This window comes from Chlorocebus sabaeus, chromosome 22 (assembly GCF_047675955.1).
Source record: "Chlorocebus sabaeus isolate Y175 chromosome 22, mChlSab1.0.hap1, whole genome shotgun sequence".
In the NCBI taxonomy this organism is placed as follows: Eukaryota; Metazoa; Chordata; class Mammalia; order Primates; family Cercopithecidae; genus Chlorocebus; species Chlorocebus sabaeus.
The window spans coordinates 54,288,852-54,302,754 of NC_132925.1; the positions used below are offsets into that span (position 1 = coordinate 54,288,852).

Consider the following 13,903-nt stretch of genomic DNA (forward strand, 5'->3'; position numbering starts at 1 on the left):
TGTTTTCCAAAGTACTCACCATTTTCAATTCCCACCAACAGTGTGTGTGGCTCCAGTTTCTCCACATCACGGCCAACACTTGTTTTTGTCTTTTTTATTATAGCTATCCTAGTGAATGTGAAGTGGCATCTCATAGAGGTTTTGATTTGCATTTCCCTGATGACTAATTAAGTTGAGCATCACCTCTGTTTTCCATCACCTCTGGAAGGATACTCCAACCTAGTGACAGTGGTTGCCTTTGGGAAGAAGAAACTGGAGACTAAGATCCCATTGAGAAAAAGCCTGCCTTCTCACCATGGAAACTTTGTACTGTTTGGGTTTTTAAATCCTCTATTAACCTAAAAAAAAAAAAAAAATTCAGGGCTTCTCTATGGGGGATCCACGAAAAGACATCATGGTGCCTGTGAAGGTCTGGAATTCAAGTACTCAGAATGCATATGTATGTATGTCTGTATGTAGCAGAGGTCTAGAGCTTTCATCCAAGTCCCAAGGGGATTCACTGACGTCTCCAAAAGTACATAAAATCATACTCTAGAAATATATCTGGATAACCAGGAACCTATTGGTGTCAGCCCTCTGTTGCTCAAACAGCCCTGGAAACACCCTGCTTATAATTGTAAGGTGTTTGCAACAGGCCAGGTCCCATTTGTGGCACAAAATGCACGTTCACCTTGAATCCTCACAGATACCAGAGCTGAAGACAGGGCTGCCTGTATAGATCACTGTCCATCGGGACTGGGATCCAGCTCAGCTACATCACACATCAAGCCAAAGCTCTCCTTACTGGGGAGCTGCTAAATGCTTTCACCAGGCAGGACCCACCTGACAACAGCCCTACGCGATGGGTACTTTTTCTTTTTCCCATTGTACAGATGAGGAAACAAGAGCCTCAGAGTAACTCCCTAACTGGGCCCAAGGTCATGCAGCTATTAACAATCAACAGTAAGAGCCAGGATCCTAGCTCTTGGCTACCCCATTCTCAAGGATGCAGAGTGCCTTCTCTAAAAAAATTCTTCCAGACACAAACTAATTACAAGTTGTCTGTTGACTTTACAAACATATTTTTATTATATAAAAAGAAATTACTATAGAGTCACTTTAAATAGGACATTTCTCCCAGTGAATTTAAAATAGCATCTGTTTCACAAAAATATTTGCAACATGCCTTTTCAGATATATACTCACTGAATAATCATTAGGTACATGGCAGAAATACACATTTAATACCTTTTTTATTTTATAAAACAAGACAAGTGCATTTTCCAAGCGCTTCTATAGCCACTGTCTCATCTGTTCCTCCCAATAGCCCAGGGATGAAGAACAAGCAGGTGTTATCTTACTTACAAAGAAACTGAGGTCCCAAAAATTAAATTGACTTAATTAGCAGCAGAATCAGACATGAAATACATTCTCCTGATTCTTCATCATCCAGCCATAAATAACACATATTCTCAGCCAGGCATGGTAGCTCAAGCCTGTAATCCCAACACTTTGATAGGCCAAGGTGGGCGGATCACAAGGTCAGTAGTTCGAGACCAGCCAATATGGCCAATATGGTGAAACCCCGTCTCTACTAAAAATACAAAAATTAGCCAGGCGTAGTGGCAAGTGCCTATAGTCCCATCTACTCGGGAGGCTGAGGCAGGAGAATTGCTTGAACCTGAGAGGCAGAGGTTGCAGTGAGCTGAGATCGTGCCACTGCACTCCAGCCTGGGTGACAGAGTGACCCAGGTGACAGTATTTTTTAACGGAGCTTTTATTTTGAGAATATGTGGGGTTTGTTTTGTTTCGTTTTGTTTTTACAAATTCTCGTATTCTCAAAATAAAAGCTCCATTAAAAAATACTAACATTAGTGGGATGGGAAGATAAAGGTGCCAGGCAGTGAATGAATAAATATGTGAGTTGCAAGATTTCTAATACAGGCAGTGGAAAGCCTGCAGACCTCTTTGCCAGGTGTCTGACATTTGTAGAACCTGAGACCCAGAGAGGTGAGTCAAGAACTCCACTGAGACACAAGTTGAAAGTCTTTCAGGCCAGGCACAGTGGCTCCCAACTGTAATTCCAGCACTTTGGGAGTCTGAGGTGGGAGGATTGCTTGAGCCCAGGACTTCAAGACCAGCCTGGACAACATAGCAAGACCCCATCTTTACAAAAAAATAAAAATAAAAACTAAAAAAGTCTTTCAGAGCATGTAAGCTTGCAGGCTGTCAGCAAATATGATCCAGAGATCTTAGCTCTGGAAAATGCTATGGCATTGCAGAACTGCCAGTGGTAGGGGGACAAGAGCTGCTGAGGTAATGGAATCTGCTGGGGTGGTTATTATCACACACTCCCCAGAACCACAAAATCAACCACATCCTGGGCCCATGTACAGGGTTTCTGCTTCAGTCTCCTCTGATCCCCTGCTCTGACTAACAAAGCCCAGAAAGGAAGAGATTTCATGGATTTTTGTGTCTCTGAAAGCTGAGGGCCCTTCTCTCCCAACTCATTCCAGTGAAATGAAGTTTCCCTCCCACCCATGACAGCTGATGTTTTGTTGTGTGTTTCCTGGTAGATCTTGGATTCTGCCTCAGACCTTTTTCTTGATCTGATGCTCATCGTTCCAACTGAGGACAAGGGTCCTCAGCTGTGTTCCAGTCATCAGGGGCCAAAGAGCTCAATGCTGTCCAGTTTCTCCTCTTTGTAGAGCAGAATATTCTCCATCAGTTTCCTTTTGGCCTCATTGATCTCAATTTGCCACGAAGTCTCTATAGCTGATGTTCAACAGAAAGCAAACAAGAGCAACTTGAATGAAAATTACCATTATTTTAATTCTTAGATTCACTTAACTCAGATTTCTGAATCAGGTCCTGAGTGTAATGAGCATTTCTTTTCTTTTTTCTCTTTTTTCTTTCTTTTTTTTTTTTTTTAATTGAGACAGGGTCTCACTCTGTTGCCCAGGCTGGAGTGCAATGGCACCATTTCAGCTCAAGACAACCTTGACCTCACAGGTTCAGGTGATCCTCCTACCTCAGCCTCCTGAGAAGCAGGGACTACAAGTGTACACAACCACACCTGGCTACTTTTTTTTTTTTTTTTTTTGAGATGGAGTCTCACTCTGTTGCCCAGGCTGGGCAACACACACAGTTAATTTTTTTGTATTTTAGTAGAGAAGGGGTTTCATCATGTTGCCCAGAGTGGTCTTGAACTCCTGAGCTCAGGCAATCCACCCGCCTTGGCCTCCCAGTGCTAGGATTACAAACAGGCATGAGCCACCACGCCCGGCCTGTGAGCCACGGCAAACGACCTATTTATTTATTATTTTTTGAGATGGAGTCTCACTCTGTTGCCCAGGCTGGAGTGCCGTGGCTCGATCTCGGCTCACCGCCACCTCTGCCTCCTGGGTTCAAGCAATTCTCCTGACTTAGCTTCCTGAGTACCTGGGATTACAGGTGCCCACCACCACACCCAGCTAATTTTTTGTATTTTTAGTAGAGATGGGGTTTCAGTGTCTTAGCCAGGATGGTCTCGATCTCCTGACCTTGTGATCCACCCACCTCAGCCTCCCAAAGTGTTGGAATTACAGGTGTGAGCCACTAGGCCTGGCCTTTTTTTTTTTTTTTTTTCTGTATTTTTAGTAGAGACAGGGTTTCATGACATTGGCCAGGCTAGTCTCGAACTCCTGACCTCAGGTGATCCACCCGCCTCGGCCTCCCAAAGTGCTGGGATTACAGGTGTGAGTCACCATGCCTGGCTGGCCACACCTGGCTAATTTTTGCATCTTTTGTAGAGGTAGGTTTTCACCATGTTGCCCCGGCTGATCTTTAAATTCCTGGGCGCAAGCAATCTGCCCACCTCGTCCTCCCAAATTACTAGGATTACAGGCATGAGCCACTGTACCCGGCTGTAATGAGCATTTTCATCTCCTCTGCCTTTGCAGGAAGCCCAGCAACCTACCCTGACCTTACAGAAAGGAGAGGGTTTCCCTGCTCCTCTTTATGATGCTGAGGGGTGGGAGGGTGGAGTGAAAAAAAATGCTCACATCCTGTCTTTCTTCTTCCTCTCCCTCCCCATGGCAGGAGGAGTAAAAGGAGAAACAGGAGTGGTCAGAGCGTGGGACGTTCATTGAACCATGTTTACTAAGGGACAGGGACACTGCTTTGAAAGGGCCTTCCTGGCCAGGCGCGGTGGCTCACGCCTATAATCCTAGCACTTTGGGAGGCCGAGGTGGGCAGATCAACTGAGGTCGGGAGTTCGAGACTAGCTTGACCAACATGGAGAAACCTCGTCTCTACTAAAAATACAAAAGTAAGCCAGGTGTGGTGGCGCATGCCTGTAATCCCAGCTACTCAGGAGGCTGAGGTAGGAGAATCGCTTGAATGTGGGAGGTGGAGGTTGCAGTGAGCCGAGATCATGCCATTGCACTCCAGCCCGGGCAACAAGAGCGAAACTCCATCTCAAAAAAAAAAAAAAAAAAAATGGCGGGGGGGGGGCCTTCCTAATTTTTTATTTCAGAAAGAAACTTGGTATCCTTGGACCTGAGTGGCAGGAATGAAAGGTATCTTTTTTTTTTTTTTTTTCCCCGAGACAGAGTCTTCCTCTGTCACCCAGGCTGGAGTGCAGTGGTGCGATCTCGGTTCACTGCAACCTCCACCTCCCGAGTTCAAGCAATTCTCCTGCCTTAGCCTCCCAAGTAGCTGGGACTATAGGTGCCTGCCACCACGCCCAGCTAATTTTTGTATTTTTAGTAGAGAGACGGGGTTTCACCATATTGGCCAGATTGGTCTCGAAATCCTGACCCCGTGATCTGCCTGCCTCGGCCTTCCAAAGTGCTGGGATTACAGGTGTGAGCCACCACGCCCAGCCAGAAGGTATCTTCTTTTTTTCTTTTTTTTTTTTTTTGAGATGGAGTCTCACTCTGTCACTCAGGGCTGGAGTGCAATGGCACGATCTCGGCTCACTGCAACCTCCCCCTCCCAGGTTCAAGTGATTCTCGTGCCTCAGCCTCCCAAGTAGCTGGGACTACAGGCACACACCACCATGCCTAGCTAATTTTTGTATTTTTAGTAGAGACAGGGTTTCACCAAGTTGGCCAAGCTGGTCTTGAACTCCTGACCTCAGGTGATCCGCCCACCCCAGCCTCCCGAAGTGCTGGGATTACAGGCGTGAGCCACCGCACCCAGCCTGGAAGATATCTTTAGAAGTGACTGGTGAGGATGGTGTTTATGTTGAGAGGAGAGGCAGACAGGAAGAGACCAAATGGGGCCTTGAGGACTTTAAATGAGGGATGACATGCATTGTGTTTTTTGTTTTGTTTTGTTTTTTCTTTTTTTGAGACGGAGTCTCGTTCTGTCGCCCAGGCTGAAGTGCAGTGGCACAATCTGGGCTCACTGCAACCTCTGCCTCCCGGGTTCAAGCAATTCTCTTGCCTCAGCCTCCCAAATAGCTGGGATTACAGGCACGTGCCACCATGCCCAGCTAACTTTTTTGTATTTTTAGTAGAGACAGGGTTTCGCCATGTTGGCCAGGCTGGTCTCGATCTCCTGACCTCAGGTGATCCACCCACCTTGGCTTCCAAAAGTGCTGGGATTACAGGTGTGAGCCACCTCACCTGGCCCGCGTTGTGTTTTTTTGTTTGTTTGTTTTTTTTTTTTTTTTTTTTTTTTTGAGACGGAGTCTTGCTCTGTCGCCCGGGCTGGAGTGCAGTGGCCGGATCTCAGCTCACTGCAAGCTCCGCCTCCCGGGTTTACGCCATTCTCCTGCCTCAGCCTCCCGAGTAGCGGGGACTACAGGCGCCCGCCACTTCGCCCGGCTAGTTTTTTGTGTTTTTAGTAGAGACGGGGTTTCACCGTGTTAGCCAGGATGGTCTCGATCTCCTGACCTCGTGATCCGCCCATCTCGGCCTCCCAAAGTGCTGGGATTACAGGCTTGAGCCACCGCGCCCGGCGCGTTGTGTTTTTAAAAGCTACTCTGGCTGGCTCCTGGAGAAGGACCTGGTGAGGGAGGGGCCAGGGTGGATGGAGGAGGACTCAGGGAAGCCATGCAGTCCCCTGAGGACTGGAGCTCAGACAAAGGGAGAATGCAGAGAAGTAAATAAAGGTGAGAGAGATTTAGGAGGCAAATGGACAGGACTGGGTGATTAACTGGACACAGTCCAGGTCAGGGAGAGGGAGGTGTCAAGGATGCCTCCCAGGTTTCTCTGTGAAAAACTGGCTGGTTGGTGAATGGCTGAATAACCAAATGAAGGAGTGAATGAGGGCAACAGAAAGAAAAAATGATGGGCTGAAGTTGGGGACACACACATGAGCATCTATATGCACTCTGACCTCCGGCCAGCTTACCATCCTTGGGAGGCTCCGGGCCAATGCAGGCCTCAGAGGAGGAGTCAGCCTCCCTTCCCATGATGACCCGCAGCCTTCCTTCGCCATTCTCTGTGGGGAGAAGTGAGGTGGCAGGGCCCGCCCAGGGTGCCACACTCGCGGAGGAGGAGGCATCAAGGTTGGAATTGTCAACGTCGTCTGTTTCCTCTGGGGTGTTGGAAGAAGAGCCTGTACCCTCAGAAAGCCCACTCCAAGGGAGCAACGTCTCCCAACCTCGGAGCCGCTCTTCCACAGCAGCCACAGAGCCACGCACCTTTGGGAGAAGAGGGAGAAAGGAGCTCATCAGGAATTCTCTCAGAAATAAAAATGCTAACATCTGGCCTCCCAGCAGAGAGGGGGCGGGGAGCAGACTGAAGAACCTAATGCTGGTTGCTTTGTCTGAAAAAACCACACCCTTCCTTTGAAAAGACCTGCACTTGCCCACCCACCACCCTGCCATAGATGAGACAGCAGGACCCAGCATGGGCCGATCATAGTACCGCACTCCTCTGGCCATAGGGATTAGTCTAGATTTGGGCCTGTGATCCAAGGCGGACAACCAGAATCCTTCCCTGAAACTTTTCCACCTAGAGCTTATTGGGGAAAGACCTCCAGCCTTTCCTTTCTCGCAGTAGAACCAGACGCCCCGCCACACCCAGAAAACCCATTTACAGTAGGGGAAAATGAAAGCTCAACACAGAGTAAAGCAGAGGCAAGCAACGGAGAGAGAGCCACAGACACAGAGACACAATGGCTGTACCTTTGGTGTTTGACATCCTGGGTCTAACTTCCCTGAAACCAGAGCAATGCCTGTCCTCTCTGCTGTCTGGTTAAATGAGACACTAAGTTCATTCATTCACTAATTCACTCCTTCATATTCTTCCCCTCTCCCTATGTCTGTATGTGTGCACATGCACGTGTGTGTGTGTGTGTGTAAGAGGTTAAGTTCCTAACGCTTTCTTTTTTTTTTTTTTTTTTTTGAGACGGAGTCTTGCTCTGTAGCCCGGGCTGGACTGCAGTGGCCGGATCTCAGCTCACTGCAAGCTCCGCCTCCCGGGTTTACGCCATTCTCCTGCCTCAGCCTCCGGAGTAGCTGGGACTACAGGCGCCCGCCACCTCGCCCGGCTAGTTTTTTGTATTTTTAGTAGAGACGGGGTTTCACCGTGTTAGCCAGGATGGTCTCGATCTCCTGACCTCGTGATCCGCCCGTCTCGGCCTCCCAAAGTGCTGGGATTACAGGCTTGAGCCACCGCGCCCGGCCCCTAACGCTTTCAATAAAAAAAAGCACAAATAATATAGATGTTGCCCTGGAAGGTTTTTCTGGTTAGGGAGGTTAGGAAAATTGGAGAGAAGCAACGAAGGAATGTTTCTTCTTCACACACATACACAGAGCACACACACAGATACACACACATACATACCCTTATACCCATAATAATAATGACACATCTCATCTCCTCAGTGCCTTGCAAAAAATTCAGTATACTAATGTATCCATTTCATACACAAAGCATGAGTTTTTATAGATAAAAAATTAAAAGATCGGAAAAGTTAAGTTCCCTGCCTAAAGCCACCCAGCCAATCCAGTAAATGGCACAGGTGACCACCAAACCCAGGCTTGCTTATCTTTGAGTCCCTGACCCAGCTGTTCTCTCATCTTCCTAGCTTGGTTGTGATGTACTGCAAAGGCCATCTTCTACCTCTTCTTACACCGAAAGCACCCTATCCCCTTTATTTTACATGGCAAACATCTCATCCTTCAAGGCCCAGGTCACATGTTACTTCTTGAGATAAATCTTCACAGTAGATGCCCAATAAATATTTGCCAATCTAAAGACCGCATTTCCTTGTAGCTAGGTGTGGCCATGTGACTAGGTTCTGCTCTCCATTATGTGAGAAAAAGTGATACATTTCCAGGTTATATCTTTAAAAGAAAGGGAGTGTGTCCACCTTTTCCTTTTAACCCTCTTTCAGTGGCTGGAATGCAGGTGTGATGGCCTGAGCAACAGCAGCCATCTTAAATCCTGAAATGGAAGCCACATGGTAAGGATAGCAGACAAAAAATATAGAAGGAGCCTGGGTCCCCAATACCGTGGCACTGCCACATTAGCACTGGACTGTATAAATTCAAACTGTTACACTAAAGAGAATAAACGTCTATCTCATTTTCACCACTGCATTTTGCAGTCTCCTTGTTATAGCAGTTTCACCTGCACATTAAGTGACACATTGAACAAAATAATGGAATGAATAAAAGGATGAAAGTCTTACTGAAATAATAATTGGTTGAAGGAGACAGAACTTTTTAGAATATAAATCTGATTATGTTCTACCTCTGCTTAAAACCCTAGTGAGGCTGGGCACAGTGGCTCACATCCGTAATCCCAGCACTTTGGGAGGCCGAGGCAGGTGAATCACCTGAGGTCAGGAGTTCAAGACCAGCTTAGCCAATATAGTGAAACCCCGTCTCCACTAAAAATACAAAAATTAGCTGGGTATGGTGGCACACACCTGCAATCTCAGCTACTCAGGAGGCTGAGGCAGGAGAATTGCTTGAACCTGGGAAGTGGAGGTTGCAGTGAGCCGAGATTGCACCACTGCACTCCAGCCTGGGCGAAAGAGTGAGATTCTGTCAAAAAACAACAACAAAAAAAAAACCTTAGCGGCTCTGCAAAAATCCTTACTGTGCCTACAAAGCCCTCTATCATTGGACAACTCCTTCCTCGACACACCCAACACAAGCCACTGTGCCCCATGTGTTGTGTTCTAGCCCTTCGGACCTTCTTCCAAGCCCTTGAACATGCTGAGCTCTCTCTCGGCTCAAGCCACTTGCAGGGTGTTCCTTCTGCCTGGATTGCTCTTCATGTGCTTAAACACCCCTTCCTCAGGAAGGTCAACAGGGTGGGGTCCTCATCATACACTGTCCTGGTGCTCACCACACAGACAATTACTATACAATGTCCATGAGTTCCAGAAGAGTGAACCTGGGTCTGCCTTGTTCCCAAACAGATGTGTCCCCTGGCCCTAGTGTACAACTACGGAATAAATGACTGAACATCGTGGCACATGGACACTGGGGGGACATCTGTGCTAGCAAAGGCTGAGAACAAAGACTGAAGCCTCCAGCTCCTGACACATGACAGTGCAAGACGATGGACACAGGGCTGAACTGGGAGTCCAGAGAGCTCTGACAGAAACAAATTCTCTGGCCTCATCTTCTCCTCTCTGGCCCTTGCCCTTCTGTAAAATGGGAGGCTTGGGCTACAGCAGTGGTTTTTGAAGATTTTTTTCAGCTACCAAACCCTTTCCAGAGAACCCAATATAGTAACTGAGAGAAGTCAAAGTGGGTGTCTGGTCCGAGTCACAGTTGGGGGCCTGCACCTCCCCCAACCCCTCTTGCTGCCAACAGCAATTCCTGAGATATTCTCAAGGAGCCCCTCTGTGCCCAACACCACTTGAAAATCACTCTGCTAGATGATTTCTAAGGTTCCTCGTGGCCAGTGGAGATTTTGTCCTTAGAAAGACCAAGCAAGCAATGGCCGGACGCGGTGGCTCATGCCTGTAATTCAAGATACTCGGGAGGCTGAGGCAAGAGAATCACTTGAACCCGGGAGGCAGAGGTTGGAGATAGCGCCACTGCATTCCAGCCTGGGCGACAAAGGGAGACTCTGTCTCAAAAAAAAAAAAAAAAAAAAAAAAAAAAAAAAAAAAAGGCCAAGCAGTAGTCTCTCGATTACCTTTTACCATGGAAGCCACGGCTACTTCTCATGTCCAGAAAAACGTCTTACACGGTGTAGTGGCTGCCTTCTAGGACATCCGCCTAGTGCATGGGCTGAGCACGCTCCCTTTCTTTGGGACCTGGCCCTGACACCATACAGGGATGGAGCCCTGGGCAGCCAGGTTTGCAGGCTGGACTGCCCCGCCATGCCTAATTGGCCAAGCGGTAGGCACCTGACCCAAGTTCAGCCAATCAGGTCCTCCCTCTGCGGTGGGCCTCAGGGTGGAGGCTCATTCACTGCCTTAAAACCTGCGGGCAGATCCATTCCCTCCAGGGAGCACGGAGGAAAGGAGAAGGGGTCTATAGAGAAGGGGGAATAAAGCCGATTCGCAGAGAGTGCATCAAGTTCGTTAACATCCCTGGATTTGGTCCTGCACCCTGAGGCCCTGCAATACCCCTGTCCTCAGGCTCCGCACTATCCATCCCTACCTACACAGCCCCTTGGCTGATGCGAGCTCCAGGAGGTCTGCGGCTTGCCATAACCCTGGTTTGTGCATCAGGCCTCTGTGAAGGGGCCATCCCCGATGAGGTGGACCCACACGCCCAGGCAGTGAGGTTGCTGCGGGCGAGGCTCACCTCCTGCAGGCTGATGTTACGCTTCCGCAGGCACAGGCAGGCGGCCGTGGCCAGGGCATTGGCGCAGTCCTCCGGAAGCCTCCCTGCACCCTTCTCCAGGTACTTCTGGCAGATCTCCTTTGCCACCACGTTCTCCACGCCCGTCTTCCTGGAGCAGAGCGAGGCGGTGCTGCTTGGAATTTCACTGAGGAGTAAATCCTTCTGTGGGAAGTAGTGTAGAAACGCCCTTGTGTGAGCTGCAGGGCTGCGACAGCCAACGCATGCGCCCCAGTCACCTCTAGAGCTGCAAAAAATGCTCAAAACCAACAGGACATCGTAAGAATAAATGCAAAGATTCCAGAAAGAAGTAAAACACCCAAGAAATGGAGAAGGACTCGATTTCCTACATGCACAAGACACTCCGTAGTGAACTCATGCCACAAACGCGGGGCCTTAATTTTTCTAGGCCTCGGTTGGTTCATCAGGAAAATGGGAATAACAAAAATACCTACACCAGGGCCGGGCGCCGTAGCTCACGCCTGTAATCCTAGCACTTTGGGAGGCAGAGGCGGGTGGATCACTTGAGGTCAGGAGTTCAAGACCAGCCTGGCCAACATGGCATAAACCCGTCTCTACTAAAAATATAAAAATTAGCTGGGCTTGGCCGGGCGCGGTGGCTCACGCTTGTAATCCCAGCACTTTGGGAGGCCGAGGTGGGCGGATCACGAGGTCAGGAGATTGAGACCATCCTGGCTAACACGGTGAAACCCCGTCTCTACTAAAAATACAAAAAATTAGCCGGGCGTGGTTGCGGGCACCTGTAGTCCCAGCTACTCGGGAGGCTGAGGCAGGAGAACAGCGTGCACCCGGGAGGCAGAGCTTGCAGTGAGCTGAGATCACGCTACTGCACTCCAGCCCGGGCGACAGAGCGAGACTCTGTCTCAAAAAAAAAAAAAAAAATTTCAAATGTAGGATTCTAACCTATGTATACATAACAGGAGAACCACAAAGAAAATATGTCTATACTTTTTATACATTTTGTATTTACATATATTTTATATTTTGTACCACATAAAATACAGGAATCTGAACTATGCATACAATAGTACACATGCTATATAATTTTATACAAATATGTAAGATTTATTTAATATAAATTATATGTTGTATATTTCATGAGTAATATGGTCTATATGATTAGCATATATAAATGTTACAAATATAGTATACTAAATATTGTAAAAACATGTATTGTACGCCAGGCATGGTGCCTCAGGCCTGTAATCCCAGTGCTTTGGGAGGCTGAGGAGGGCAGATCACTCAAGGTCAGGAGTTCGGGACCAGCCTGGTTGACATGGTAAAACCTCGTCTTTACTAAAAATACAAAAAATTAGCCAGGCATGGGGGCACACACCTGTAGTCCCAGCTACTCGAGAGGCTGAGGCAGGAGAATTGCTTGAACCAGGGAGGGAGAGGCTGCAGTGAGCTGAGATCACACCACTGCACTCCAGCCTGGGCGACAGAGTAGACTCCGTCTCAAAAAAAATAAATAATAAATAAATAAAAATAGAAATAGGCCGGGCACAGTGATATGATCATAGCTCACTACAGTCTCAACCTCCTCAGTTCAATCGATCCTCCAACCTCGGCCTCCCAAGCAGCCAGGACTATAGGCGCATGCCATTGTACTTGGCTAATTTTTTAATTTTTTGTAGAGATGGGGTCTCATTACGTTGCCCAGGCTGATCTTGAACTCCTGGGCTCAAGCAGTCCTCCTGCCTTGGCATCTCAAAGTGCTCAGATTATAGGTGTGAGCCACTGCACCCAGCCTAAATGTTTATTTTTTTAAAAGTGTGCTAGTGTTTAAAGCTGATAATCAAGAACAGCAGAAGTGTATTATTTTCTTTTTTTCTAGAGGCAGGGTCTCACAATTTGCCCCAACTGGAAACCTGCCATCATTGCTATGTATCCTGATGCAAAGACTATGATGATAATCAAAGTACAGAAGACACCTGGTGTTTAAACAGTGGTTGGGGGACTGAGAACACGCGATGAAAGGATGTCGAGGGAACTTCACCATGGAGGAGTCTGCAGCTCCACCTGAAACCACTGATCAATCTTAGCACTAACCTGAACACACTTACTGGTCTTAGCACTAAAAGTAGGACAACAGGCTACGCGTCCCGTGTAGTGAAGAACTGGGAGGCTCACAGCGCCTCCAGAAAGTTTTCTTGACGAAGGCAATGACCATGACTAAACAAGTCACAAGTGCTAAGTGCGAAATACAGGAAATATGAGGAATAGAGAAACAAGGGAAGGAGAGACCACAGGATGTAATCAGCAAAACCCAGAATGTGAGACAGTCTGTCTATATAGGGCAAATGACCTACTCTATGCAAAAATGCAACGACATCCAAAATGAAAAAGGGCATTGCGGGAGAGGTTGCGAGAGAATAAGAGTCTTAAAAAACATAACCATGCCCAGGCATGGTGGTTCATGCCTATAATCTCAGCACTTTTGGGAGGCTAAGGCAGGTGAACGCTGGAGCCCAGGAGTTCAAAACCAGCCTGGGCAACAAAGTGACATGCCATCTCCATATAAAAATGAAAAAAAAATAAAGAAACATATAGTAATATATGGACATTTTTGGGAGTCTAGTATCAAACAAACCACCTTTAAAAGCAACTTTTGGCTCGACACGGTGGCTCACGCCTATAATCCCAAGACTTTGGGAGGTCAAGGCAGGAGGATCACTTGGAATCAGGAGTTCGAGACCAGCCTGGGCAACGTGGCAAAACCCCATTTCTATTAAAAATACAAAAATTATCTGGGCCATGGTGGCACACACCTGTGATCCCAGCTACATGGGAAGCTGAGGCAGGAGAATTGCTTGAACCTGGGAGACAGAGGTTGCAGTAAGCCAAGAGCACACCACTGTACTCCAGCCTGGGCCACAGAGGGAGACTCCACTTCAAAAAAAAAAAATTAAAATTAAACATAAGTGGTTAAAATTTGGGGGCAAAAGTTTACCTTTCCTTTCATTTCTAGTCTCCAAAGGTAACCCCTGCTAATAGTTTGGATTATATTACTTTCTGCTATACAGCTGTAATTATTTTGGTTATATATTTACTTATATAATAATTATAACAGTAACCTAAGAGCTATTAAAATAATAGCAATATCAGCATGGGCAACATAACAAGACCCCATCTCTACAAATAAAAAATTAA

At 47.4% G+C, this 13,903-nt stretch overlaps 1 protein-coding gene across 2 annotated transcripts in view; it reads right to left on the minus strand.

Annotated features, from left to right (window-relative positions):
- Nucleotides 1-1,044: 1,044 nt before the first annotated feature.
- The window catches only part of IRAK2 (interleukin 1 receptor associated kinase 2), a 78,488-nt gene continuing 65,629 nt past the window's right edge, over nucleotides 1,045-13,903 (minus strand). For both annotated transcript variants that reach the window (XM_038003572.2, XM_038003571.2), the window contains 3 exons: nucleotides 10,694-10,894; nucleotides 6,322-6,613; nucleotides 1,045-2,754 (listed from right to left, as the gene is read on the minus strand). In XM_038003572.2, the coding sequence (XP_037859500.1) occupies nucleotides 2,642-2,754; nucleotides 6,322-6,613; nucleotides 10,694-10,894 (606 nt within the window). In that variant the 3' untranslated portion in view covers nucleotides 1,045-2,641. The remainder of the gene's footprint in view (nucleotides 2,755-6,321; nucleotides 6,614-10,693; nucleotides 10,895-13,903) is intronic.